The sequence below is a fragment of the Ambystoma mexicanum genome, chromosome 9 (genome assembly GCF_040938575.1).
Source record: "Ambystoma mexicanum isolate Mex_15411 chromosome 9, UKY_AmexF1_1, whole genome shotgun sequence".
NCBI lineage: Eukaryota > Metazoa > Chordata > Amphibia > Caudata > Ambystomatidae > Ambystoma > Ambystoma mexicanum.
Window position 1 is genome coordinate 1,488,901,988 of NC_090931.1, and position 26,846 is coordinate 1,488,928,833.

At 45.2% G+C, this 26,846-nt stretch overlaps 1 protein-coding gene across 1 annotated transcript in view; it reads left to right on the plus strand.

Annotated features, from left to right (window-relative positions):
* The window catches only part of LOC138489261 (unconventional myosin-X-like), a 788,454-nt gene that overhangs the window by 677,703 nt on the left and 83,905 nt on the right, over positions 1-26,846 (plus strand). Inside the window, exon 31 of the mRNA XM_069616957.1 lies at positions 237-379. Coding sequence (XP_069473058.1) covers positions 237-379 — 143 coding nt within the window. The remainder of the gene's footprint in view (positions 1-236; positions 380-26,846) is intronic.

The window sequence follows — 26,846 nt, forward strand, 5'->3', positions numbered from 1 at the left end:
ACCACTGCAGGTACAATGGGATATACCCTGAGCAGTGCTGCTGGTGCAGTGAGATGTAGCCTGTTCACCACTGCAGGTACAGTGGGATATACCCTGACCAGTGCTGCTGGTGCAGTGAGATGTAGCCTGTTCACCACTGCAGGTACAGTGAAATATTACCCGAAGAGTGCTGCAGATGCAGAGAGATCCCCATGTACCGGTGCCTCTAACCTTTTTCTCTGCTCTGTTCCTCGCAGGCCAAACTCCTTCGTGATCATCACTGCAAATCGTGTGATCCACTGCAACACTGACATAGCAGAGGAAATGCACCACTGGATATGCCTGCTGCAGAAACCGAAGGGAGAGTCCAGGGTCGACGGGCAGGAGTTCTTGGTGAGAGGTAAAGTGATGCACATACTACACTAAGAGCTATGGAGAGGGCTGGCGTGGTGGCCACTGGGCCACGATCAAACCGCAAGCACTGCTGTAGAAGTTCTGAAACACCCACAGGGGAGGGGTATTTACAAATACACCGGTAGTTAATAACTACTAGTCTAGATGAGCAGTGGGAAAGGCTAAGTATGCTGGAGTATTTATATAGCTTTGTGGTTTAATTGCACTAGAACAAGCAAATCTGATGGGAGGTTTAAGCCTCTCTAGTGTAGATGAGGAGGGCACATCCCAAAATAAGGCCCGCCAGATGGAGGCTCAGATTTAACCGAAGGGATTTCTTGAAAGCAAAGCATGGAAGGGCCGCCCAGCATGACTGATGGACACCCAGTCGGACACCGAAGTAAAAATGTGCCGGGGCATGCACAGGTGAATCATCCTTGATTAGACGAACATGCAGGACTGGAGACTAAGTAAATGAAGGAGCTGCAGCAGGCCAAAAGGAGGGATGGATAGTGCCGGTCTTAGTCTTCCACCGGCCTCTAGACTGTGAACTCTGACCTCACATATGTGCTTAGTTAATGTTGGAGCTGCCTTGCTACCAGTACCTGCGCCTAATCGAAGTTCTGGATCCACACTTACTCGATGTGTTGACAGCATGGGATGAAGCATTTGGCATGGCCCCAGTCAGGGCAATATATTCACCTCCTAATGCACATTTTAGGGATATGATATGATAGGGTATTTATAACGCGCTTAATACCCATCTAAGCGCTGAACCGAGTTCGAACCTGTGTTGCTCCACGTCGTCTTGCTTCCAAGGCGAGCATGTTGCCGCTGAGCTATCCTCCGGAGGATGACTAAGGTCACCATAGATGCATCACTTTGAAATGCAGAAGATGGACGGCCACTTACAGTACCTTTGTCAAAGGGAGGAGGTGGTGGGTTACTTTAGCACGTCTCTGTCCACATTGCTTTCAAATGGAGGAATCGCAGGGTGCCTCTGAGCTGCTCCAGAATGTCACTCTCAAATGAAGAAGATGGAGACTTGGGTTGGTGCAGGTCCTGGGAACAAGGTCCTCTAATTGAGAAGGTGAGGTTTGGACTGGGGCACTCCTGGATGAAGATGGAGGATTTGATTTATCAGTCCTCTTCAGGAGACAGTAAGCAGGCTCAGATTTGAGTAGCACTATGGGCATTTCTCTTGGCAGGTTTTGCATCTCAGTCTGCCCGGGTTGCCAGGATAACCCTTTACAAAGCTTAGGTTTCCCTTCTCAGCCCAGGTCTGGACCTACCGTAGCATTCCGGTGAGGATTAGGGCTATAGGCTGCCCTGATGAGGGCTCTCTCGTTTGTGTTCTCTATCTTGGAAGCTTTGGGTCATCTTTTGGAGGTGGGTTGGGGTCATCTGCTGGAGAGGGGGGCTCTTGCTATGCTGAGGGGTTTATGAATTGCCTGGTGTGCAGTACGGAATCTGGAGCAATCTACAGGGATAAGTTTCCTGAGTACTAGGGGTTGGCACTAGGGTAACATTAGCCTCCAAATCAGGGAACGTTCATTACACAAACACTTGGGTATAGGCGTGTTGTAAATGCCATATCATATTACAAAGCAAGGAATCAAGGGAGGAAATAGTGGGGAAAATGCAATTCTACAAACCCCTGAAGAAATGAGTGGGGGTCTAGTCATAAACCGAATCTGACCTCCAAACTTTGACCTGCTCCTATTATTATTATTATAATTGTATTTGATTGCGGACTTAACTTTAAGAAGCTACAGAGTGCTTTACAGAGTTATACAACAATACGGATGCACAGCAGAGTGCTTTACAGAGGTGAACAGCAGTACAGATGCATAACGGAGCGCTTTTCAGAGGCAACAGATCAGATATACGTGGTTACAGAGGGGCACAGAGGAGGGGTACAGCTGTACAGGGTGGCGGGGAGGAGGGAGGTGGATGGCATCTAGCGAGTCAGGTGGTGCGGGGGGCAACTTGATGGGCCTAGGTGCTGAGGTGAGACTCCTTGAAGAAGTGGGTCTTGAATTATTTTCTGCATTGTAGGAGCATGGGGGGCGAGTCTGATGCTGGTGGGGAGGAGGTTGCGTAGTCTTGGGGCATAGGCATAGAAGGCTTTTTGTAGTCTTTTCCTTTTTTCAGCTCCGAATTTTAAGTCTTCACGTGTCCTGGCTTCTGGCAGTGCGCTCTCTGCCAGAGATGCTGAGTTTCTCAGCGCGGTAGATTGGTGACTTGAGGGTGACTGCTTCATAGATGATGCAGCAAGACTTGAAGGTGATTTGTGCGTGCAGCGGGAGCCAGTAAAAGTCGATGAGGGCCATGATATGTGGACCCGTCATGATGCTACGCCGCCCCTGCTGACACGCTTACATGTATTCAAGAGTTCATAACAACTTCCACAAATGTACTGCCTATCCCACAGACAAGCAGCATAAACCCAGCATAGCCAAGAGTAGTGCCTTGTCCACAGATGACTGAATGCTGTTAAAGCAAAAGGGGCCAGCACGAACTAGGAAATAAATGGAAACATTCTCCACTTTCTCCTGACAAAACAGTGCCGTAGTCCTCATGTGGCTGCAAATCCGTCCTCTTAAGGGAGAAGAAGAAATACTTCAAATCCTGAGCCCTGCAACGCCTTGAATTCTTCAGACCTTACAAAGAACTGGCTGTCCCAAAGCATACTGCGAGCACCCCAAAAGCTCTGTGAAGACCCTTTGCCCATATTCAACATCCCACGGGCAAACATTGTGCAGACCAACCCAGCTTGACACCCTACTTCTTATGGAGTGCCCTAGACCTACATCCTCGGTACATTTCCTCAGGACCCTAACCCTGAAGTGCTAAACCTACTACCTTCCCTTCAAGCAGCCTTCTCTTTGGACACATGTTTGGAAGGCCGAGTGGTCATTCTGGATCTCACTGCACTTTGTGACTGCACCCCCACCCTTACTGAGGCCCCCTTTAAGGAAGGGGCATTCCTCCAGAGGCTCCCAGGAGCGATTATCGAACACAGCAGACTCTGAGAACTTTGGTGACATGGGGTACCCTTCTAGTAGACGCTGTGTGGTGGAGGCATAAGAAAGGGCTCTAGGCCCTCTTGCAAATGAACAGGATTCTGAGTGGTTATTAGTCTGCTTGCAACATCACTATGGCAATGAACCTTCCCTTTTAATCCCAAGGGAGAAACTACTCACTTCCCTGGCTCATGGCTAATCCTGCGTCCTGTGGCTTTCAACTCTGTTGATCTTTGTATCCTCTGCAACCATTTCCCTACAGCTGTGAAGTTTGCCAGGGGCAACACCAGTGGTTAAGATTAATTCAAAACCTTCCACCCATCACACCTTTTGCTTAGACTGGAAGATTGTTGCTACAACCTAAAGTTCGACCTCCTTCGTCTCCACAGGAGCTGCCATCACATTGAGAGTCTTGCAAGAACGGCAGCTCCCTTCCCGTCCATCATATTTAATGGCTACACGCAGGCCTCCAGATAAGCGTCGTACTAGGCCTTTTTACGCACTAAACTCTTGTAAATACAACAGCTTATATCTTTTCATGCATATCATGTGCGCACCATTTGAGCGCCGAGGACTGGTGACATAAACCAGAACGCTTCTTTGGATGTTTATCTGCACGGTGAAAATTGCAGCCTCTGGAGAAGCCTCTTAAAATGGGCATGTTTTTCTCTGAGCTTTGTGCACAGAGCCTTTCAAAAAGAAAAAGCACACGGTGAGATGAGGAGTGGCTTCCTTCTGTTCAACTTCTGCTGTGTATTGTGTCTGGATGCTCATGGAGCAAACAGAAGAATGATGCATTGTAAGTGATTTCAACCCAGCACCCCACCTAAGTCAATGCCTAGCGTGTGATGCGCAGCTGGAACCCTTAATTATATATTTTTGTCTATAAGTTCTTTTATTTCTGAATGATGTACCCTTATATCACGCCCCTTTCTCTGAATCCCCCCCGGTCTCACTGAACCAATTAATATTGATACAATGATCACCATTGGGGTGATGTCACGACAATCAACAATCTCTTTAATCAGAATGAGTATGGAGAAGAAAAAAAATGCAGCATGGAATAATAATTGATATGGATAGGAAAACAATGCAGCATGGAATAATACTTAATGTGGGTTCAATCAAATGCAGTATCACTCTTTCCCCCTGATACTACTCAGCCCCCCCTAATATGCAATATAGAGATGGAAGGAGAGAAAACAGGTTTCAGGAATATGCAATCTCAACCAATACAATTTCAATCCCAATTCCCCCAGCAAGCATAGAGAGAAACAGGAATGATTTCAAAACAGTTCAAATGCTTTTGAATGCGGTTTGTAATGAATGAGAACAATACTGAAAAATTGATTTACCTGTCTAAATTGGATTCAAAATTAGTGGGAGCCGCTTTGTATAGTTCCAGATAAACACTAGCAATGATGATTGAACAACTAGCAGAATGAAAACGGAATTCTGAGGTCAGATGCAAAGAATAGCTGTTTTACAAGTGTTGAAATTGAGCCAAATGTGAATTCGCGGCAAACTTTTCAGCGTGCGAGAAACGCGATTGCGGCGAAACTATAAGGAGTTGGAATGCGGTTTTAGATTTGTTTGAAAGCTGAGGATGTTAGCTTCGATTAGATACTTAACTTTTTTTATCATGCACGGTTCAGAAGTTATGAAGGTTTTAGTAGAGGTCGATTTTTTTTTTCAGAAATAGTCAAGATTTTCAAATGAAAGATGCGCTTTTGAAATTACAAACAGATGTTCTTTACACTAAGGAGGCTATGAAGATGCAAGATACCCAACGGACAGCCACCAGAACAGCGGCGCCTCTGTTTGGACTTGACTTTTGCCCGCCAAGACACTTGTCTTTCTTCAGCAAATACATTAGCGCAAAGATGAATTTTGCACTAAAATTAACAAAGGACTATATGGATGAGGGAAAGATTCAGAAAGACGAGAAAGGTTCTACAATGCAGTTCTGGATATGATAGAATGGTTTTGGATTGGATTACTTAAGGATAAGAGATTGGCTATGGGCAATTCTATGCTATAGATACTCACTACTATGGTTTTGGAATAGGCCCGTCAGGATCTGATCAAAGGGTTCTGGACTGGAATTCTGCTAGCCCACCGGACAGGATTCAGGCACCCGGTTCTGCGCTCAGGTCTCTGCACGGCCTCTAGACTGGATCTGACAGGTTGGTTCTGGGTTACAGCTATCTGGTTACAGCTCTGCTCTACTGGTTTGGATCTCTGGGTTCCAGCAAGAGTTCTTGGCAAGAAAGCAGAAACGGCACAGCCAGGCTGTTCAATTTTTGGCGTGCCCCTTGGAAGTGTGGGGTTAAAATCAGGTTTCAAGATTTTAAAGGCCAACTGAGAAGGGTTCAGCTTTGGAGTCGGGCCTCTCTGTTTTCAAAGTTCTGGAGTCTTGGATCTGGGTTCCTCCTGCAGAGCGCTTCGCCAGTAAATCAGTTGATGGGTGAATCTGTGTGTCTCTAGGTCCTAAACTGTCCCTATTTATGTATTTTCCAAAAGGTTGGATAGGCTGAATTATACTAGGCACACCCTCTAGGAATCCTATTTGTTAGAGAATTTCCCCTCTCCTGATTTGAGAAGGAAATCTAGTGTCATAGTGATGCTGCATTTTACAATCCAGGGAGTACCTCCTCTTTGTTTCAGTACAGTAAATCTATTTTTCACATAAATCATATTCACATTACAGATTTAGCAGCGCACATATCCGTCCGAGTCTCATTTTAGTGCGTGCTTCGGTTCAAAATTGACAGTTTTTCGCGCTTTTGGTGTGGTACCTAGTGTCGGATCTGTCCACATTTTTCTCCATACATGCGCATGACATCTGGGCATAATCCTGTGAAGTTTCATATTTCTAGCATTATCACAATTGCTACATCATCAATATTTTGGTAGCCCTGTCTCTGAACATCGCACAGGGTTCAGAGTAGTTTCAAACTGTGAGCAGCATTTTCATATTAACAACCTATAAATTACAGATTTTTACAACTTCTGCACAGTTCTCCGAGACTTTTTCCAAAAAGATATTTTCTACAGTTTCAGATACACAAATCTGTCTGGTCCCGCCTCCATGGTTTGCTGGGTCCAGAGCACTCCCAGGCTCCCTTCCTGCTGGCAGTTGTTTTCTGTTGACAGTTGAATCTGCATATCTTTTCAATCAAGGGAGTCTTTTGTCTCTCCTCAGAGCAACAGTCCAAAATCTCCTTCCACCTCCATTAACAACTCAATGACAGTTCCTGAACAGAGAGCAGGGGGGCGATGCCTTTGTTTGGGACAAACTGTGGAATGTGCCTTTGAAGTACTGTGGCTAACATTAGTTCACTTTTAAAACTACTTGTTTAAAATTGTCTTTTCTAAATAAACTTACATTTTCAACAAATATACCCACAGATCTCATAATTCTAGTTTTTTCAAACATAGATATTGAATTGCAGCGACCTATATTGCTTTTGATGGCAAGTATCTTCTTTTCCACAATTTGATCTTAAGACACAAGTTTTAAACTGCCAGGATAAGTAAATGACAGCTTTGACACAGGCGAGCGGCGGTACTGCGCCCATATTCTGACATATTTTTCCAGGCAAGCACCTTTTTGAAGGGGGATCTTTTTATGATGAAATGTGCTTCTCCTGACCTTGTGCTTAAATGGATTCTTTAAAATAAAGTGATTTTTAACACCCAACAAGGATGTTGGATCTTTTCTGATGTTTGGGACCCATGATTTTGCACTTTCAACAGCCAAGGAAAAACTGATTTTAAAGCACTTCTGGGTTTTCCTGGCAATGCAGCCCTGGCTTTTCAGGTAATTCCATTTCACTCTGTGGGCAGCCCAATGACAGGTTTTGGTAGTGTGGTCTCCGGTTCCACCACTGACACAGGCAAAATGGATTGCCGGCCTATTGTTCAGGTGTCCCTGCGCACTTCTCAGAGATCTTTAGCGCATAGAGCTTTTTGGCAGCCATCCTGTTTCTGATGAAAGCAGCACACAGTGCTGTTGCAGGGCAGATCCTAGTGGGTCCGAACATCCCACAAGCCCCCCCTTGCGATTTGGCATTGATCGTCCATCAATGGGTGGGAAGTCGCAAGACTGGGATGATCAGTCTCATTTCTTTTGGTTCCAAAAATGGCAAAGTTCATCATATTTTGTTCCCTCGGGGGGGGGAAGGGGGGTTGGCGGGGAGAGAGAGAGTCGACCAGTTCCTCGCCCAGTCCTGATGTGGTTATGAAGCGATACCCGGGCCCCTTGGATCTTTGCTTCCGGTCCCCGGGTGGTCCTCCTTGGTTTTAGTCTCCATGGTTTCCAATTCTAGGATGACAAAGCAAAACATATTTGTAGACATTTCCCCACCACTGTTAATGTAGTGGGGTGGAAACATACATTTTGACAAATCAGAACACATTTTTCTATTGGCAATTTATTGACTATATAGATGGAATATTTTATAGTTGGAATTCTAGGGAGCTGGAGTGACCCCCTCTGGGGTTCCAGAAGACTCCTCCAGTTGCTGCAGAGTGTGCCTAGGATGGCAACACTTCAGTTGGTTAATATGGACCCACTTATCTTCCCCCTCTGCCAAACTGCTTTTGGGGATGCGAATTTTATAGGCGACTGATGAGATTTTGTCTACAATTTCAAAAGGACCCCTCCAGGTAGGCAAAAATGTGCACTGTTTGGCCTGGTTCCTTTGGAAATTGTATAAGTAGACCCGGTCTCCTACATTGTATTCTTTTCTAGTAGTCTTTAAGTCATAGTGGGTCTTCATGCTGTCTGCAGATCTTTGTAGATTTCGCTGAGCATAGGCAAAAGCATGTTGAAGGTGTTGTCTTAGATTTTCAACATACTCATGAGTTGTGGAGACATTTACCAATGTCTGCTCTTGGGTTCTGTAGAACAGGTGCTAGGGAAGCACCATCCTGCATCCAGTCATCAGCTCAAACGGTGACATTTTAGTTGCAGGTGAAGGGGTAGATCTGATGGCCATTAGGACAAGAGGTAATCCAATATTCCAACTTGGCCCAGAATCTGCCACAAACTTTAATATGCTCACAATTGTCTTGTATCTCTCCACTGCATCACTAGAGGCTGGCCGGTAGGCAATGTGTAATTTCCTTTTGACCCCAAGTATCTTCCACATCTTTGTCATTACTTCGTTAGTGAAGTGGCTACCTCGGTCTGACTCGATCCTTTGGGGTAGTCCAAAACGCGAGAAGATGTGGTTGATCATCAGGGCAGCTGCTGTTTCTGCCTTGCAATTTGGTGCCGGGAGACATTCCACCCATTTAGTAAACAAGCATGTAACGGTCAACATGTACTTATTTCACCTAGAGGAGCAAATCACGGTCCCGATAAAATCGACTTGTAAATCTGACCATGGCAGTGTCCTCCCACTCTTTTGGAGAGACGCACGGTGTGTGAGGGATGTTGGCTGAAATTGTGCACACACAAGACACCCCTTCAAGTATTGGTCAAGGTCCTGTCCCATGTGTGGCGAGTATGCAACCTCTCTTAAGATTTCAAATGTTGTATGAAACCCCCTATGACCGGCTGTGGCCGCATCATGGGGGGTGACTTGACATCAGGCTTCGGAATGAGGTAGGGACCACCCACTGATCATGGCCAGCTAGGGATCTCCTCACCAACAAACCGTCTTGGATTCGGAACATTTTTTGGACATTTCATCAACACTCTGAGGTCCTCTTTCCCTATGTAATCGGTATCTGTCAGGGGAAAGTTCTCAGGGTCCTCAATGTGTTGATAAAACTTAGCAATTATTGGATCCCCTTTTTGAGCAGTAATCAAATCAGCATCTGGGGTCTCCTTACTCCATTGTGCAGTTGAGAGTTCCTTGTGAGCATTTGTCTGGGACCTAGTAATAGCAGTGACCTGGATCTCCCCCAACAGGGACTCTATCTCAAGTAGATCCCCTTGGATGGCTCTGGTTTTGGCCAGCTGATCGGCTAGGTCATTTCCAGTTTTGTCTGGTCCCTCTACTTTGGAATGACCCTTGATCTTTTTCCAGTAGATGGTCATCCCATTCGAGGTGACCAGATCATCAATATTTTGAATTCATTTTCCATGTTTCAATGGTTTGTTGTTAGCACATAGCATGCCTCTGGTTTTTCAATTAACCAGGTGCTCCACGAACCTGTTCCGTACATAATCCGAATCTGTGATTAGGACCAGTTTGTGGAGTTGATGTTGGACAGCAGTGAGGATGGCTTGATGCACAGCCATCAACTCTGCCACTTGACTACTTCGGGGACCAATCTTGTACCCAGCAGAGGGTTCTGTGGTCTCATTCACCCATGCATTCCCTACGCTGGCCAAAAGTTCTTTTTCCCCGTTGTCAACATGGTAGGAGCATCCATCCACATGTGGGCATTCCCTCACACTTGTCTTCTTCAAAGACTTTGTGTGGGGAATTAAGGTATGCCTCATGTTGTCCTTGATTTTAAGACTTTCGTCCTCGAGACAGTTTTCTCTGGCACAGTCATGTAAGTCAGCCAGACCTTGCGCGAGGGGACTCTTCTTGTGTTGGCCATATCTGACCTCCACAGGAAAGCCTTGCATTGACAGAATCCAGGAAGTAATTCGGGAATTACTCACATTTCCGGCCCGGATTCTGTCACTTTGGAGATAATGCAGAGGCTGGTGTGGAGTCTCCACTATGATGTGTTCTCTCTGGATAAACGGCCGGTAATTCTTCAATGCCCACACCGTTGCCATGAGGGCATTCTCACAATCGTTGAATTTTTCCTCCACTGAGTATAAAGTTTTACTCGCATAGGAGATTACTTTATTGACCTTGTCATGCTTTTGATATAATACTGCAGTCAAGCATGTATTTGAGAACCCTGTCTCCAAGAAGAACTCCTTGTTTTTGACAGGGTGAGCAAGACAAGGCGCTTGTGAGAGGCTTCTTTTGAGTTGTCTTACTGCCACAGCTTGTTCTGGACCCCACTCCCACTTGACACCCCCCTTCAAAAGATGAATCAGGGGTCTTGTGATCTCTGCGTAGTCCTCAGTGAACTTTCTGCTGTAATTAGTCAGTCCAAGGAGGCTCCTTAGTTCCCGCAGAGTTGTGGGTCTTTTAATTTCTGGAGTGCTTCTGCTTTCTTTTCCTGGGGACAGAGGCCCTGAGGAGTAACCTCATGCCCCAAGAAATTTACATGGGTTCTACACTACTGTGCCTTTTGAAAGGAAAGTTTTGCTCCGGCAGCCCTCAACTGTGTCAGAACATAACGAATCTCTGAAATGTGTTCCTCCACAATTGAGCATTTGATTAGAACATCATCCACATAGGCCAGGTTACCCCTCTCACCCAGGTCGGGCATGGCCTTATGTAGGAAAATGTTGAATTCATTGCCGGAGTTGATGTATCCGAAGGGAGTCCGGGACCATGTGTACTGCTGCCCCCCAAAGGTGAAGGCTAGCTTGTATTGGTCCTCCCTACTGACAGGTACAGTCCAGTATCCATTGGTCAGGTCTATTGCAGTTAATACCTGTGACCCCTGGATCTGGACCAGCCCTTGGTCAATGTAGGGAAGAGGCCATCGGGAAGGATGGAGCAGTTTGTTGAGCTCCCTAAGGTCGGCGCAGAGTCTCCACTGGCCGTTTGGCTTCAAAATCCCCAGCACTGGATTATTGAAGGTGCTGTGGACTGGACGTATTATCCCACGGGACTCAAGGTTCTTAATTATTTCAGAAAGGGACTCCATTGATGCGAGAGGCAAGCGATATTGCTTCACAAACACTGGAGTCATGCCAGGGTCCATGGGAATGGTTGTTGTGTGGATGACGGTGCGACCACAGTCATGAGTCCACCACATAGAGATCTTGAAAATCCAAGAAAACATGTTTCAATTTTTGCTTCTGCTCCAGAGTATCACAGGCATCAGCTAGGTTGACTCTGTCTTCAACCATTTGCCTGAAGCCCGGAAAGACTTCTGGTTTTGCTATCTCAGCGGCCTCCTCCAGCTGTGTGGAGAAGTCCCTGGTCAGAGTGCTGATTTGGACTGGTGGCTTCAGGTGGGGAAGGCAGTCCTCGCGGACTTGGAAAATCACCTCATCCCTCCTGAAGTCACATGTCACATCTTCATTACCATAAGGGCAGGAAATGTACATCAGGAAGTTCCCCCCCATGCCGGGTAAAGATCCTGTATGGTGTTGTGTTGTCATCACTATCACTGTCAAAACAGTCCTTGGGGATTGGTCCTAACAGTTCATTGCCTAAATCTATGGAAAAATGTTGGTCATCAACCGCCATTCCAATAATGGTGCCTGCGGCTAGAGTGATACTCTTTAAGTCGCTGTTATCCACCTCTATTGGAATGGTGTCATGTTCTATGTTGACTAGTCGTGTTGGGTTTACCGCCAACCCTTGCTGTTGGAGAGAAGCATTTATATGAATGTAAGCATCATGGTTTTTCAATTTCTGTCCTCTTTTAACTTTCACTTCCAGGGAGAATTGTCGGGTCCTTTCTGGGATGGTGACTTCCTCTCCAATCTGAATTTCAACTGCATAAGGCAGCAGTTGAGCTGACCTAAATGCTTCCTCTGGTTCATCAAAGCCCATGGGATTATCCGCTAATCAGGACCAAGGTTTGAAGTTTATTAGGTCCAAACTAATGGCAAAGCGATTGAGAATGTCACTGCCCAAGTAAAAGGCATAAGTGACGTCTCGCACAATCCAACAATTATGGACTATGCTCTTGTTGCCTATGGAGATTTTGAGCATACACCTGCTTGGCAGGAGATGTTTGGAATTGGGTGTTTCCAGATCCATTTCCCATTTGTCTATCAGTTTAAATGTGGGGATGGCTGGATCTTTTGGGAGTTGGCGGAACAGGGTTTCGCTGATGAAGCTCTTACCTCTTCACACACACTCGAGCGAGAACAGAGTCCTTCCCATCATTTAACTGCCAGGCTCTGAGCTGATTTCTCATCTTTCTGGACTATAGGAGTGGGAATGTCTGATTGTGGATTGGTAAAGAATTTCAGTGTGTTTCCTTCCAGTGTGGAATGCCACCTTAGACTGGAAGGATGGTTGATTTTCAGAAACAGAGAGGACCCCCCATCACCAGTCTGTTGTCCTACTGCTATTACTGTCACGTCTTGGATTTGGTTATTCTGGAAGTGAAATTCTTCTTGGTCAGATTTGTGTTCAACCATGTGGCAGGTGCCGTTTAAACTAACATGGTTGACACTCTGTTTTAATTTTATGGGTCGGCTAGTCTGGGTCCAGAGGACCTTGTTTACACAATCTATTAGGGGTGACAACCTACGCAGGAGGTCATTCCCTAGTATAAAAGGGGTGCCCTCTGCAGTTACAACTATGACCGGGTGCTTCACCTTGTGTCGCCCAATTTTAATATCCGAATTTCCTTCCCGTCGAAGTTCTGAAGTTGTCCAGGAAGGGGGGGTGAGAGGAATTTGATATTTCTCCCCCCTTCCTGATTTCAGTTCATCAAAGGCCTTTTTGGACAGAGGGGTAGCTTGGGATCCGGTGTCCACCAGTGCCAAAATTGTACCCTGCCCCTGTATTTGGACCGGGGCATAGAATCTTCCCTCCTTCTCCTTAAGGGGGCACAGATAATGTACATTTTTGGACAACTGGTGGGTTAGTTTTCTAGTTTTGGACACTGATGGGGAGGTGATTTGGGCAGAATTCTGTTTGGAGTCTAGGGAATCTGAAAGGAAAAGGTGACAACTAGATATGGGAGACGTTTTGGGTTCCCCTGGTTCTGGTGCTGGGCTGCCCCCCCCTTTTTGGAGGCAGTCGCCAGGCTGGCTTTGAACCAGGGATTTTCATGCTGCTGGTTCTGGGGTTGTATGATGGGCGGCGCTAGCTCAGTCCCCACATCTACCCAGTCTGGATTAGAATCCTTCGAGACCCATTTTTCCTTGGGAGGAGTTCCCTCATCTCTGAAGTAGAAGATCCTTTTCCCAGGACCCTCTGAGGATCCCTCTCCTTCAAATTGGATGATTTGTACCCCCTCCTCAAAATGGGCCTGATTGGGTTCTTTGTTTCTCCAACCCCCCACTCTGCTCTTTGGGTTGCAGACTTTCAGGGGCAGGAGATTTTGGTTCCGGTTCCTGGGTTTCCAGGGGCTTTTTACAAGTGGGAAAGGAAGCTTCCTCCAAGGCTTTACACCCCCATTCCCCTTGTGCCTCCTCCCTGGGAACCAGTGGGTTGTCAGGGTTCTTCCTGTGTCATTGCTCTGGAGCACCAGGTCTGGAGTTTGAGGCATTCTGCGCCGGCATGGTCATCTGAGGGTTCTGTTGAGCCCTCAGCATGCGACCCAGATCCTGTGCTATGTTTTGGACCTGGCGCTCTAGCTGTGACACCCGCTCAGGCTGATACGGGGTTCTGTTGTCTCCCCTGGGCTGGTCCCGGGCAGGGTAGCTATCCCTTCTCTGAAAATACCCCGGGTTTGGAAAATTTGGGTACCCCTCCACCCTTGGCCTTCCCTCTCCCGGATTGGGTTGTCTGGGCTCAGGAAATTGGGGAAAGAAGGATGGATGGTTCTGGGGTTGGAAGTTTTGCATGTACCTGGGGAAGAAGTTCTGCCCAGGATTTGGGGAATTACTGCCCCCCTGTGGGAAGTGAGGAGGGAAGTTCCCTGGGTTAGCTGCTGTTTGGTTGGATCCCCCCTTGGGCTGGAGGAGTCCACACATAACCCAGGATGGGTCTGTTCCCCTTGTAGCGGGGACTTATGTAGTCAGGGGATTGAGGGGCCTCCTCCTTGTGACTGGTCCGAGGGCCTTCTGGGCTTGGGATTGCTCTGATTTTGTGCAGGCAGGTTTTTAGGCGCCCCCATCTCCAAATCTAAAATGGGGACAACCTTCACCTCTGCCACCTTAGCAGCAGCAGGGGTGTTGGTTGGTTTGGGGCTTTTTTGAGTATTTTTGTTTGCTATGGGCTTTTGCACCTTATAAATTTGTGTGGCCTGTTCAATGACCCATTCTAGTGATCTTTTCTCATGAAAATCTCTCACTAGCTGGGTCATGATGTATTTGGGGAGAGCGTGGAAAAAAGTATTCACAAATTCTTTGCTGTCCGTGCGCACCCTTCTGGTGGTCTGCGCAAAGGCAAACTTTAATTCCTGCACAAATTCTTGTGGGGCCTGATACTCCCCACATTGCAAGTTGTAGGCTGCCTTGCGAGCCTCCTGAGGATTTCTATGCACCGAAAAATGCTTCAAGATGGCTTCAAGTTAAGGATGAATGGATGTTTAAACTAGACATTTGCATCTGTGCCCCAGATAAGGTTTTATGGTAGGAGTATTTTACATACAGTTTTCATGATTAGAGTGTACATTATATTGTAAGAGTAAACATGATTTGCCTCTGCAAGAGTGTAAAGTGTAAAGAAGTATGAGACAAGCAACAAAAATACTAAACTTTTAAAAAGAAAAGGAACCATCAGAAACAAAACAGAGTAGCAAAGATGTCTGGCTTCAAACAATAGATTACATTTGTATAAAACCTCCTGCTCAATAGTGTCCCAATACAGCACATAATTGCACCTTGATGATAAATGCAGCCATCGCAGGAACTGTGAGAAATACATTTGTGCAATATAAGCTTGCTTTAATTGAAAAAAGCATAATTTAATACAAAGGACACTTCCCAATTGTAACTAGGCTTTCCATGTTATTACTAATAAGATCCTAAAATGCTGGGAACATATGTATGCTGTGGGATGTTCTGACCCACTAGGCTCTGCCCTGCAACATCACTGTGTGCTGCTTTCATCAGAAACAGGATGGCCGCCAAAAAGCTCTAGGCGCTAAAAATCTCTGAGAAGTGCGCAGGGAAACCTGAAAAATAGGCTGCCAATCCATTTTGCCTGTGTCAGTGGTGGAACCGGAGACCACACTACCAAAACCTGTCATTGGGCTGCCCACAGAGTGAAATGGAATTACCTGAAAAGGCAGGGCTGCATTGCCAGTAAATCCCAGAAGTGCTTTAAAATCTGTTTTTCCTTGGCTGTTGAAAGTGCAAAATCATGGGCCCCAAACATCAGAAAAGATCCAACATCCTTGTTGGGTGTTAAACATCACTTTATTTAAAGAATCCATCTAAGCACAATGTCAGGAGAAGCACATTTCATCATAAAAAGACCCCCCTTCAAAAAGGTGCTTGCCTGGAAAAATGTCAGAATATGGGCGCAGTACCGCCGCTCGCCTGTGTCAAAGCTGTCATTTACTTATCCTGGCAGTTTAAAACTTGTGTCTTAAGATCAAATTGTGGAAAAGAAGATACTTGCCATCAAAAGCAATATAGGTCGCTGGAATTCAATATCTATGTTTGAAAAAGACTGGAATTATGAGATCTGTGGGTATTTTTGTTGAAAATGTAAGTTTGTTTAGAAAAGACAATTCTAAACAAGTAGTTTTAAAAGTAAACTAATGTTAGCCACAGTACTTGAAAGGGACATTCCACAGTTAGCCCCAAACAAAGGCATCTTCCCCCTGCTCTCTGCTCAGGAACTGTCATTGAGTTGTTAATGGAGGTGGGAGGAGATTTTGGCCTGTTGCTCTGAGGAGAGACAAAAGACTCCCTGGATTGAAAAGATATGCAGATTCAACAGAAAACAACTGCCAGCAGGAAGGGAGCATGGGAGTGCTCTGGACCCAGCAAACCATGGAGGCGGGACCAGACAGATTTGTGTATCTGAAACTGTAGAAAATATCTTTTTGGAAAAAGACTCCGAGAACTGTGCAGAAGCTGTAAAAATCTGTAATTTATAGGTTGTTAATATAACAATGCTGCTCACAGTTTGAAACTACTCTGAACCCTGTGCGATGTTCAGAGACAGGACTACCAAAATGTTGTTGATGTAGCAATTGTGATAATGCTAGAAATACGAAACTTCACAGGATTATGCCCAGATGTCATGCGCATGTATGGAGAAAAATGTGGACAGATCTGACAGTAGGTACCCCACCAAAAGCACTAAAAACTGTCAATTTTGAACTGAAGCTCGCACTAAAATGAGAATCGGATGGATACGTGCGCTGCTAAATCTGTAATGTGAATATAATTTATGTGAAAAATAGATTTACTGTACTGAAACAAAGGGGAGGTACTGCCTGGATTGTAAAATGCAGCATCACTATGACACTAGATTTCCTTCTCAAATTTCATTTCTAGCATGTACAGTTATGAAGGTTTTAGTAGAGGTCTATTTTTTCAGAAAGAGTCAAGATTTTCAAATGAAAGATGCGCTTTTGAAATTACACACAGATGTTCTTTACACTAAGGAGGCTATGAAGATGCATGATACCCAACGGACAGCCACCAGAACAGCGGTGCCTCTGCTCTGACTTTTGCCCGCCAAGACACCTGTCTTTCTTCAGCAAATACATTAGCGCAAAGATTAATTATGCACTAAAATTAACAAAGGACTATATGGATGAGGGAAAGATTCAGAAAGACGAGAAAGGTTCTACAATGCAGTTCTGGATAAGATAGAATGGTTTTGGATAGGATTACTTAAGGATAAGAGATTGGCTATGGACAATTCTATGCTATAGATACTCACAACTATGGTTTTGGAATAGGCCCGTCAGGATCTGGTCAAAGGGTTCTGGACTGCAATTCTGCTAGCCCACCAGACAGGATTCAGGCACCCGGTTCTGCACTCAACACGGCACTCTGGTCTATGCACGGCCTCTAGACTGGATCTGACGGGTTGGTTCTGGGTTACAGCTATCTGATTACAGCTCTGCTCTACTGGTTTGGATCTCTGGTTTCCAGCAAGAGTTCTTGGCAAGAAAGCAGAAACAGCACAGCCAGGCTGTTCAATTTTTGGTGTGCCCCTTGGAAGTCTGGGGTTAAAATCAGGTTTCAAGATTTTAAAGGCCAGCTGAGAAGGGTTTAGCTTTGGAGTTGGGCCTCTCTGCTTTCAAAGTTCTGGAGTCTTGGATCTTGGTGCCTCCTGCAAAGCGCTTTGCCAGTAAATCAGTTGATGGGTGAATCTGTGTGTCTCTAGGTCCTAAACTGTCCCTATTTATGTATTTCCCAAAGGGGTGGATAGGCTGAATTATACTAAGCACCCTCTAGGAATCCTATTTGTTAGAGTATTTCCCCTCTCCTGATTTGAGAAGGAAATCTAGTGTCATAGTGATGCTGCATTTTACAATCCAGGGAGTACCTCCCCTTTGTTTCAGTACAGTAAATCTATTTTTCACATAAATCATATTCACATTACAGATTTAGTAGCGCACGTATCCATCTAAGTCTCATTTTAGTGCGAGCTTCGGTTCAAAATTGACAGTTTTTCGCGCTTTTGTTGGGGTACCCAGTGTCAGATCTGTCCACATTTTTCTCCATACATGTGCATGACATCTGGGCATAATCCTGTGAATTTCCATATTTCTAGCAATATCACAATTGCTACATGATCAACATTTTGGTAGTCCTGTCTCTGAACATCGCACAGGGTTCAGAGTAGTTTCAAACTGTGAGCAGCCTTTTCATATTAACAACCTATAAATTACAGATTTTTACAACTTCAGCACAGTTCTCAGTCTTTTTCCAAAAAGATATTTTCTACAGTTCCCGATACACAAATCTGTCTGGTCCCGCCTCCATGGTTTGCTGGGTCCAGAGCACTCCCAGGCTCCCTTCCTGCTGGCAGTTGTTTTCTGTTCACAGTTGAATCTGCATATCTTTTCAATCAAGGGAGTCTTTTGTCTCTCCTCAGAGCAACAGTCCAAAATCTCCTCCCACCTCCATTAACAACTCAATGACAGTTCCTGAACAGAGAGCAGGGGGAAGATGCCTTTGTTTGGGACAAACTGTGGAATGTGCCTTTTGAAGTACTGTGGCTAACATTAGTTCACTTTTAAAACTATTTGTTTAAAATTGTCTTTTCTAAATAAACTTACATTTTCAACAAATATACCCACAGATCTCATAATTCCAGTTTTTTCAAACATAGATATTGAATTGCAGCGACCTATATTGCTTTTGATGGCAAGTATCTTCTTTTCCACAATTTGATCTTAAGACACAAGTTTTAAACTGCCAGGATAAGTAAATGACAGCTTTGACACAGGCGAGCGACGGTACTGCGCCCATATTCTGACATATTTATCCAGGCAAGCACCTTTTTGAAGGGGGATCTTTTTATGATGAAATGTGCTTCTCCTGACATTGTGCTTAGATGGATTCTTTAAATAAAGTGATTTTTAACACCCAACAAGGATGTTGGATCTTTTCTGATGTTTGGGACCCATGATTTTGCACTTTCAACAGCCAAGGAAAAACGCATTTTAAAGTACTTCTGGGATTTCCTGGCAATGCAGCCCTGCCTTTTCAGGTAATTCCATTTCACTCTGCGGGCAGCCCAATGACAGGTTTTGGTAGGGTGGTCTCCGGTTCCACCACTGACACAGGCAAAATGGATTGGCGGCCTATTTTTCAGGTTTCCCTGCACACTTCTCAGAGATTTTTTAGCGCATAGAGCTTTTTGGCGGACTTCCTGTTGTTTCTGATGAATACAGCACACAGTAATGTTGCAGGGCAGAGCCTAGTGGGTCAGAACATCCCACAGCATGCATATGTTCCCAGCATTTTAGGATCTTAATAGTAAAAACATGGAAAACCTAGTTACAATTGGGAAGTGTCCTTTGTATTGAATTATGCTTTTTTCAATTAAAGCAAGCTTATATTGCACAAATGTATTTTTCACATTTCCTGCGCTGGCTGCATTTAACATCAAGGTGCAATTATGTGCTGTATTGGGGGACACTATTGAGCAGGAGGTTTTGTACAAATGTAATCTATTGTATAAAGCCAGACATCTTTGCTACTCTACTGTTTTGTTTCTGATGGTTCCTTTTCTTTTTAAAAGTTTAGTATTTTTGTTGCTTGTCTCATACTTCTTTACACTCTTGCGGCGGCAAATCATGTTTACTCTTACAATATAATGTACACTCTAATCATGAAAACTGTATGTAAAATACTCCTACCATAAAACCTTATCTGGGGCACAGATGCAAATGTCTAGTTTAAACATCCATTCATCCTTAACTTGAAGTCATGGTGGTAAATTGTAATATATTTGACCAGCGGGACGCTGCTCAAGGGTGAGTGATTGCCATAACACCAATCACAGGGTTCACATCCTCTTTCAAGTCTTCAAGACTCCACAAAATATGTCCCTATAGCGGTAAACCAGATAGGTACTTACCTTTTTTAATGTAGCGCTTCATGCAGGGTCCTCCCAACTTCTAAGCACTGTAATTAGGATTACCTAGGCCAATGGTCAGTTTACCTCTGAATGACGTAAAGCGTACCCTGTCCAGCCAACCTTTGACCATGAGATTGCATATAGAATTTAGCATTGAGCCCTTACATCTCTGCACTATTGCATCATAAAAGTGGTGTACTATTAATTAGTACTAGCTTAGACTACATTAAACACTGTAACAACCAAAGGTTTAGAAATCAGTCTTCGTTAGTTTCAGCTTCCATAACATTCAATTATCACAACTACTTAACTTTCAACAAATCAAAAAAGAGTAAAAAATAATAAACAAATAAAATATATTATTTTACAAAAGTAATGATATGCTGTTGGACAAAAAGTGTTAGGATTTGGACAAGAAAACACATCAGCATTTTAAATTGCATGTACCCAAAATGTTCACACAACTTTACTGATGGACTTCAGTAATATAAAACTTGCACCCGCATTCATACAAAGCCAGTTAATATGGTTTTAAAGTCTGTATAATTCAGACTCGCTATCCCCGACATCTGAACCTTTCCATCCTTTCTTGGTTCTCCAGTGCCCTGGACTTTCATCAGGGGATGAATGCAATCGTATAATGCATTCAGATCCTTCAACTGTAGAGAAACATTTGCAAAACCAGTTTTTGCAAGAGAAAGCTGATAAATAACAAAGACAAACTCAATATAATAAATGGAATTTAATTACTTCTTATACAAGGCAGCATCAATGCCAATTCATACTTGGTTACAAAGTTCCAGTTTCCGTAAAAATAAATTCTGCTTATCCTTCGAAGTAGGTTCATTATAAAACGTCTGAAAACTATCCATCAAAAGAATCATATTAGCAAAAGTGTTTGCTGTCCCTTCAAATGTCAGTAGATCCTGAACTAAAGTAACCTCACCCCTTTTCACAGGTGGACAAAAACCGGAGTGCTCGTTCCTTAAATTAGAGTGTCCATTCTTTAAGTATACCAATCCATATTACTCGACCGTCTCGGGTGTCTGTATTTCTTCAAAACTACAAAAGCAAAGAATAAGGGAGGTGTTATTAGCAATCCCTTCCCACCATATTGTTTGTCTTACAGAGATTTGGTTCCTTATCAGAATGCAATTTACCTGCATGAAGGCTCATCCACCCAACATCCTCTCTCCAGGCAAGTTGCCAGAATGGAGATTCTAGATTGTGTCTTCCATAAATGGATTTCGGCCGAGCAGTGCACGTCGCTGCGGTACTGATTAATTCATGATCTACGAAATCAACGGGACTTGTAGTTCTAGTTCTTACAATGACCGCTACACGTACAGAGACGGAGAGGTAAACAAAACGGAGTCTATTAAACAAGAAACAACAAATGCAGCTTTTCGTTAAATAGATAGATCTACCTATTTTAAGGGATTTTTATGTTCATAAAATTACGGCATGTGTTGTCAATGCTGGTACCGTCAACAAACAAGGTATCTTAGTTGATGGTTGTGAATAAATCGGGGCATTTAAGAATGCAAGCAAGCTGCTAAACTTAGAAAGATATTCAGAGTTGTGACAATCATCTAGTAATCAGAGTGCCACTCAACTTGTTTATTAAGCCCTACACGGTCACTACGTGTTTCGGATATAATTCTTTTCCTTTTTTCTAATGGTAGTTCGTTATGCGTAGCAGAGCAACCCATTTAAAATAGTCAGGTTGATGTAGCTCGTTTACAAAATGTTTGAGTGGAGCGGTGCGGACATGCTTTCTTAAGCAACTTTTCCGTTCGATCATCCTCGCTTTCACTGCGCTCTGTCTTTCCAATCTATCTGAGCCTGCACAAGCAAATTATCATGTAAACAACCCTCTTCACGCCACCATCCACTTCTTTCGTGATGATGGTTGGTGTACGCATCACACAATTGCCACAAGGTTAATGACAATCTATTTCTCCGAGACCCCAAAGTTGATCAAAGTAGTGGTTTGTACAGATTGTGATTTAATATAATTCCTTAATACCAAGTCTCTTAAGAGAGTGCTTTTTTTAAAGCAAAAATATGTTCATTAAAGGATGAGTAGTCACTTTTTAAGATGGTTACTTCAGGATGAATACTCATATTTAAGGAATGAGAACTCTGTATTTGGTCCACCTGTGAAAAAGGTGAGGTTACTTTAGTTCAGGATATACTGAGGTTTGATGTTACAGATCCCTCTACCTCTGTTCTAAAAGCACCAGCTCCTGGTGGGCGCCTTGCGATCTGCAGCCCCATCATGGATGAAGAAGACTGGCAGAGGGTAAGCCCTGCTGCCTTGAGTGCTTTTGTTACCTTAGAGCTCCTGCTCCGTTCCAAGATGGCGCTCCGATTCGTTTCAGCCCTGCCTTGGCTGTTTTCACCACCTGCCTCCACCTGCCCTGGATAGGCTCCCGCTGACACAAAATGCTCCTATCGCTGGGCACTGGCAGGCGATGCCGGTCCCCTTGCAAGGCCTACTTCTAAGGCTGCTGATCTGTGTCTGGCTCTGTCCGGCAGTGGCAGGCACTCGATCGCTCTGCACATGTCGTGACCCATACGTTTTCTTCCTGCTACCCAATTTCCAACATTATCGACAGACCACCACATAAAACAGAAGTCCCAGGCATTCTCCGCCTGTCCCAGCACTCTCTAAGCAAGTCCCTGCTCACCCTGTTCACTAATGTCCTTAATCTGCCGTTCTTGGCATCAGGATTCCGACATGGTAAGGTGCGGCTTTTCCGATGGCTGATCGTCGATCCACATACAGACATACTACTACCGCTGTGTTCTGCACTTCTGTGGGACCTGGTCTGTATATGATCCTCGCCTATCCTGCCATTACTTGCATTCTGTTATCGTTCATCCAGTACCCACTTATTATGACTTGTTCCTCATCCTTGCTTCATCGGATTCGACCTGCAACCCACTGATTATGTGACTATTTACCGGCTGCTGCTCCCTCACCGGGAGACACTGCTCTTCCAGGTATGCTCCATACCTATTGTGTCATTGCACATGTGTACCCTGTTACTGCAGCCGTGATGCAGATCCGTAACATACGCAAGGTTTTGCCTCTTGCTCATCCATATCTGCTACTCAACCTTACAGAGCGACCCTTGACGCCGACCTGTGCTTCTAGCCCTCTTGTCCTGCACTCGTAGCGTAGATCACTGCATGTAACACAACCGATGGTCAGCCTCGTGGCACATTTGTATGTTTACCTGCCTGCACCCTTGACTGTGCACCCGATGCTACCCCCTTACTATGAGGCGTGGCTATGCGCAACTGTAGACCTACCTGATTGTCTATGAAGCCCCCTGTACCATGAGGCGCGGCTTCTGCAAAGTCATTGATCCATCTGACCTGGATCTGTATATTTGTTGAAGCCCCCCGTACCATGACCCCCGTACCATCAGGCTTTGCCCGACTAAGCTTTTCAAAACCCCCCATATGCTGTAACCGCTATCCCTGGCCTTGCATGAAGATTGTATCTCTCCGCACTTACTGTGACTAGCGGCCTGATGCCTCAGGGTTCGGTGCGCTGCTGTGAATGCAATAAATAAATAAATAAATAAAATGCTGCTTCTGATGCATATTTTTCAGAATTGTGTGTAATGAACCTCCTTGCAAGGGTGAGCAGAATGTTTTTGACTACATGCAACTGGGACTTTGTAGCCAAGAATGAATGGGCATTGATGCTGCCTTGTCTACTACCAAGAAAGAAGTAATTTCATTTATTCCATTTATTATATTGAGTTTGTCTTAGTTCTTTTTCAGCTTCTTCTTGCAAAAGCTGCTTTTGCAAGTGTTTCTGGGAACCTTGCTGCAAGTGAACTGTATTGTGAGAGCAATCCTTACAGTTCAAGTACCTTAATGCATTCTAAGGTTACATTTATCCCCTCGAAAAAGTCCAGGGCATGGAGGCGCAAGAAAGAACGGAAATGTGCACATGTCGGGGGTAGCGAGTCTGAATTATACAGACTTTTAGAACCCGGATTTGGCTTTGTATGAATGCAGGTGCAAGTTGTACATGAGTGTGGTTGTCTGAACATTTTGGGTACAGGCAATAAAAAAGTTGGTGTTTTCTTATTCAAATCATAGACACACTTAAAGTTTTATCCAATAGTATCTGACTATTTTTATAAAACAAATATTTTTCTCTGAATTTTCTAATACATTGCTGCTTTTTTTTCTCCATTATTATTGCTTTTCCTTTTTTGGATTTGTTGAGCGTGAAGTAGTTGCGATTAGTAGTTGTTGATTATTTATGTTGTGGAAACTAAGACAAACAGTTACCGACTTCTAAACCCGTGGCTGTTATAGTGTTTCATTTAGTGATGAGTTGTGCCGGTTTTCACAGACATGTTCTATCTGGCAGCCCTTCCTTTTGGGTTGCTGTCCTTGCGTCGACTTTCATTAATCATCAAAAGGCAACTCTAGTATCAACCTTCAACACACGCCAAAAGTCCTGTGTGCCTTACTGAGTTATTCGCCAGGTGTGTTTGTGTCTTAAAAATCAAAATATATACAGAATAGCTCAAATGGCCAGACTTTTGTAGAGGAATAATGAAAGGTGTATAGTGACGTATCCCCCTGTGTTATATTACCATCCCATATTTATTTATTTATTGTGCATTTGAACATACTTTAGGAAGTGGACCAGCTGTAGAGTGGCTTGGAAATGGTACACAAATCAATTGCTGTTTGAAAGTTGATTTCCTTCTAATGATGGTTCACTGAATTCCGCCAGGCAGAGCTTTTCTGAGTCGAGTTGGCCTACGTATCTGTACTAGTCGCTCTCAATGTTACTTTAGTTCCATCTGTGATGAGCTTGCACTGCTGAGGAACTTAAGTGCTTGTGTTCTATGAGGGACATGCTCCCGCCTCCCACTGCTGTGGCTATGCTGTACCTATTCTTTGTGAGTGTAGCTTGCACTGGTCCATCCCATGCAGTCCTTCCCTATTCAAGTGGAGCTTGTACTGCTCTGAACCACGACTTGTCTGTTCTGTGTCTGGTAATCTTGCATTGTTGAGACCCACAAAATTCCTGTTACGTGTGGAAAGCGAGATGTACTGTGCTCCATGGTATATCTTTTCTATATTAAGAGTGGAGTATTCACTGCTGAAGGCCAGGTTACGCCTGTTTTATGAGAGGGGAGCTTCCATGGCAGAGACGCTTGTCAAATCTTTCTCTGTGTGGGAAACCTCTACCCTTGCTTTCCCTTGCACTGATTCACTTCACCTGCACGGCATGATAAAATTTGCATTGGGTTTGCTGTGTGAGGGATGCCTGCACAGCGCCTACTCAAGCTGTCCCGTTCTGTGTGAGCGATGCCTTCGGCATGCATTGGGGTTGCTGTGTGAGGGAAGCCTGAACGGCGCCTACTCAAGCTGACCCGTTCTGTGTGAGCGACACGTTCAGCGTGCATTAGGGTTTCTGTGTGAGGGAAGCCTGAACGGCTCCGACTCAAGCTGACCCATTCTGTGTGAGCGATGCGTTCGGCGTGCTTTGGGGTTGCTGTGTGAGGGAAGCCTGAACGGTGCCTACTGAAGCTGACCCATTCTGTGTGAGCGACACGTTCAGCGTGCATTGGGGTTGCTGTGTGAGGGAAGCCTTAACGGCTCCTACTCAAGCTGACCCATTCGAGGGGATTGGGTCCTCTGACGTATTCCATATCGATACGCCGTCCTCGAGGACCTCCTCCGACGGCTGACGTCACCAGATGTTATAAGTAGGACGCACAACGCCCGTAGCCTCAGTTCCGTTTTTTCCGCGAACGTGTTCGCTTCGGAGATCTCGGCGCGCCTCGACTCTTTGGAGTTTCTGTTCTTTCGGTTCTTCGAACCTGTTAGTTTGTGAAGTATTATCGGTATGTCTTCCTCTTCTTCCAACCCGCATCCGGGCTTCAAGAAGTGTGGGGACTGCGGGTCCAAGATGTCGGTGACGGACTCACACGACACCTGCCTCTGGTGCCTCGGGGAGGCCCACGACACGGATGATTGTGTCGACTGCCAGTCGCTTATGTCCAAGGCCTTGCGGGAACGTAAGAAGCTGTCGGTCGGTAAGGTGCCCAAGCCCCGGAAGGCGAGGTCCACTGGGCTTTCGACGGACGATTTGAGGGGCGACTCTCTGTATCGTAGTCATAAGTCTAGGGGGGGTCTCGGTCCTGGAGTTGGTCCCGCCATGTAACGCTCACCTGGTATCCACGGGGACGTCACTCAGCCTGTTCTGACCTCTTATGACCTCAAACCCTTCCCTGGAGGCTATTCGACTGGAGACTGGGCCTGAAACACAGGATTGGTGGAGTTTAACTCCCTATTGTCTGTGTGCTTGAAACCCTTCTTCCCCGGGGTCCAACCCTTCCCTTTGATCCACAGCTTACCTTGTTTTCTTGGATAGTGTGCTCTCCGTCCTGCCTTCAGCGCAGGGGCGCGTTGTTTGATGCGGGCTCATTGCTGCCTAGTTACTTCACTGGCAAGAGTCTGACAGGTAAGTATAATGAGTCTTTTGAACAGTTCTCTAACTTTGTTCCTTTCCTTCCTTAGATGATGGCCGGCGTCCGGGGATGGCGGCGTGCTGCTGAGATGAGTAGCGCTGAAGGTGAGTGAGAGCGCGATGCACCCCTTTCGTATTTGCATTGAACTGAGTTCTTTTTCTGTGTCTTAAGTGCCGCAACGTTTTCAGCGTGGATGCTGGTTATGAAGAACAAATGCGGTGGGTAAGCGCGGTATGCGGCGCCTCTAGATGTTTCCACGCTAACGTAGTCTCTCTTTTCCCTCTTGCAGATGGATGAGAAGTTCAGGAGACAGAGTGGCTGGGATTCAGGTAAGCATTTTAAGCTGGTACAGTATTTAAAAATAAGCGAAGATTTGCAGAATGCTTACTAATGCCTTTTTTCTGTTCTTTTCCCTTTTCCTTAGGAAGCGGCGTGCCGGCATGGGAATGACACCGCCGAAGATGCCCGCAGAACAGAAGGCGCGATGACTGATGGGCCAAAGCGCCGCAAGGTAAGGCTGTTCCTAACGGTGTTCTTGTTCTTGCAGGAGCTGAGCGCAGAAGAAAGATGCAGGCCTACTAGAGACCGATCCGAACACGGTGAGTGTCACACTGCAGGTGCAGAAAACGCAAAGCTTGTTTCTCAGCCTGGGTGTGGCTTAAATAGTCTCTGGATATCCCAGGTGCCTCTGGGCTCCACAC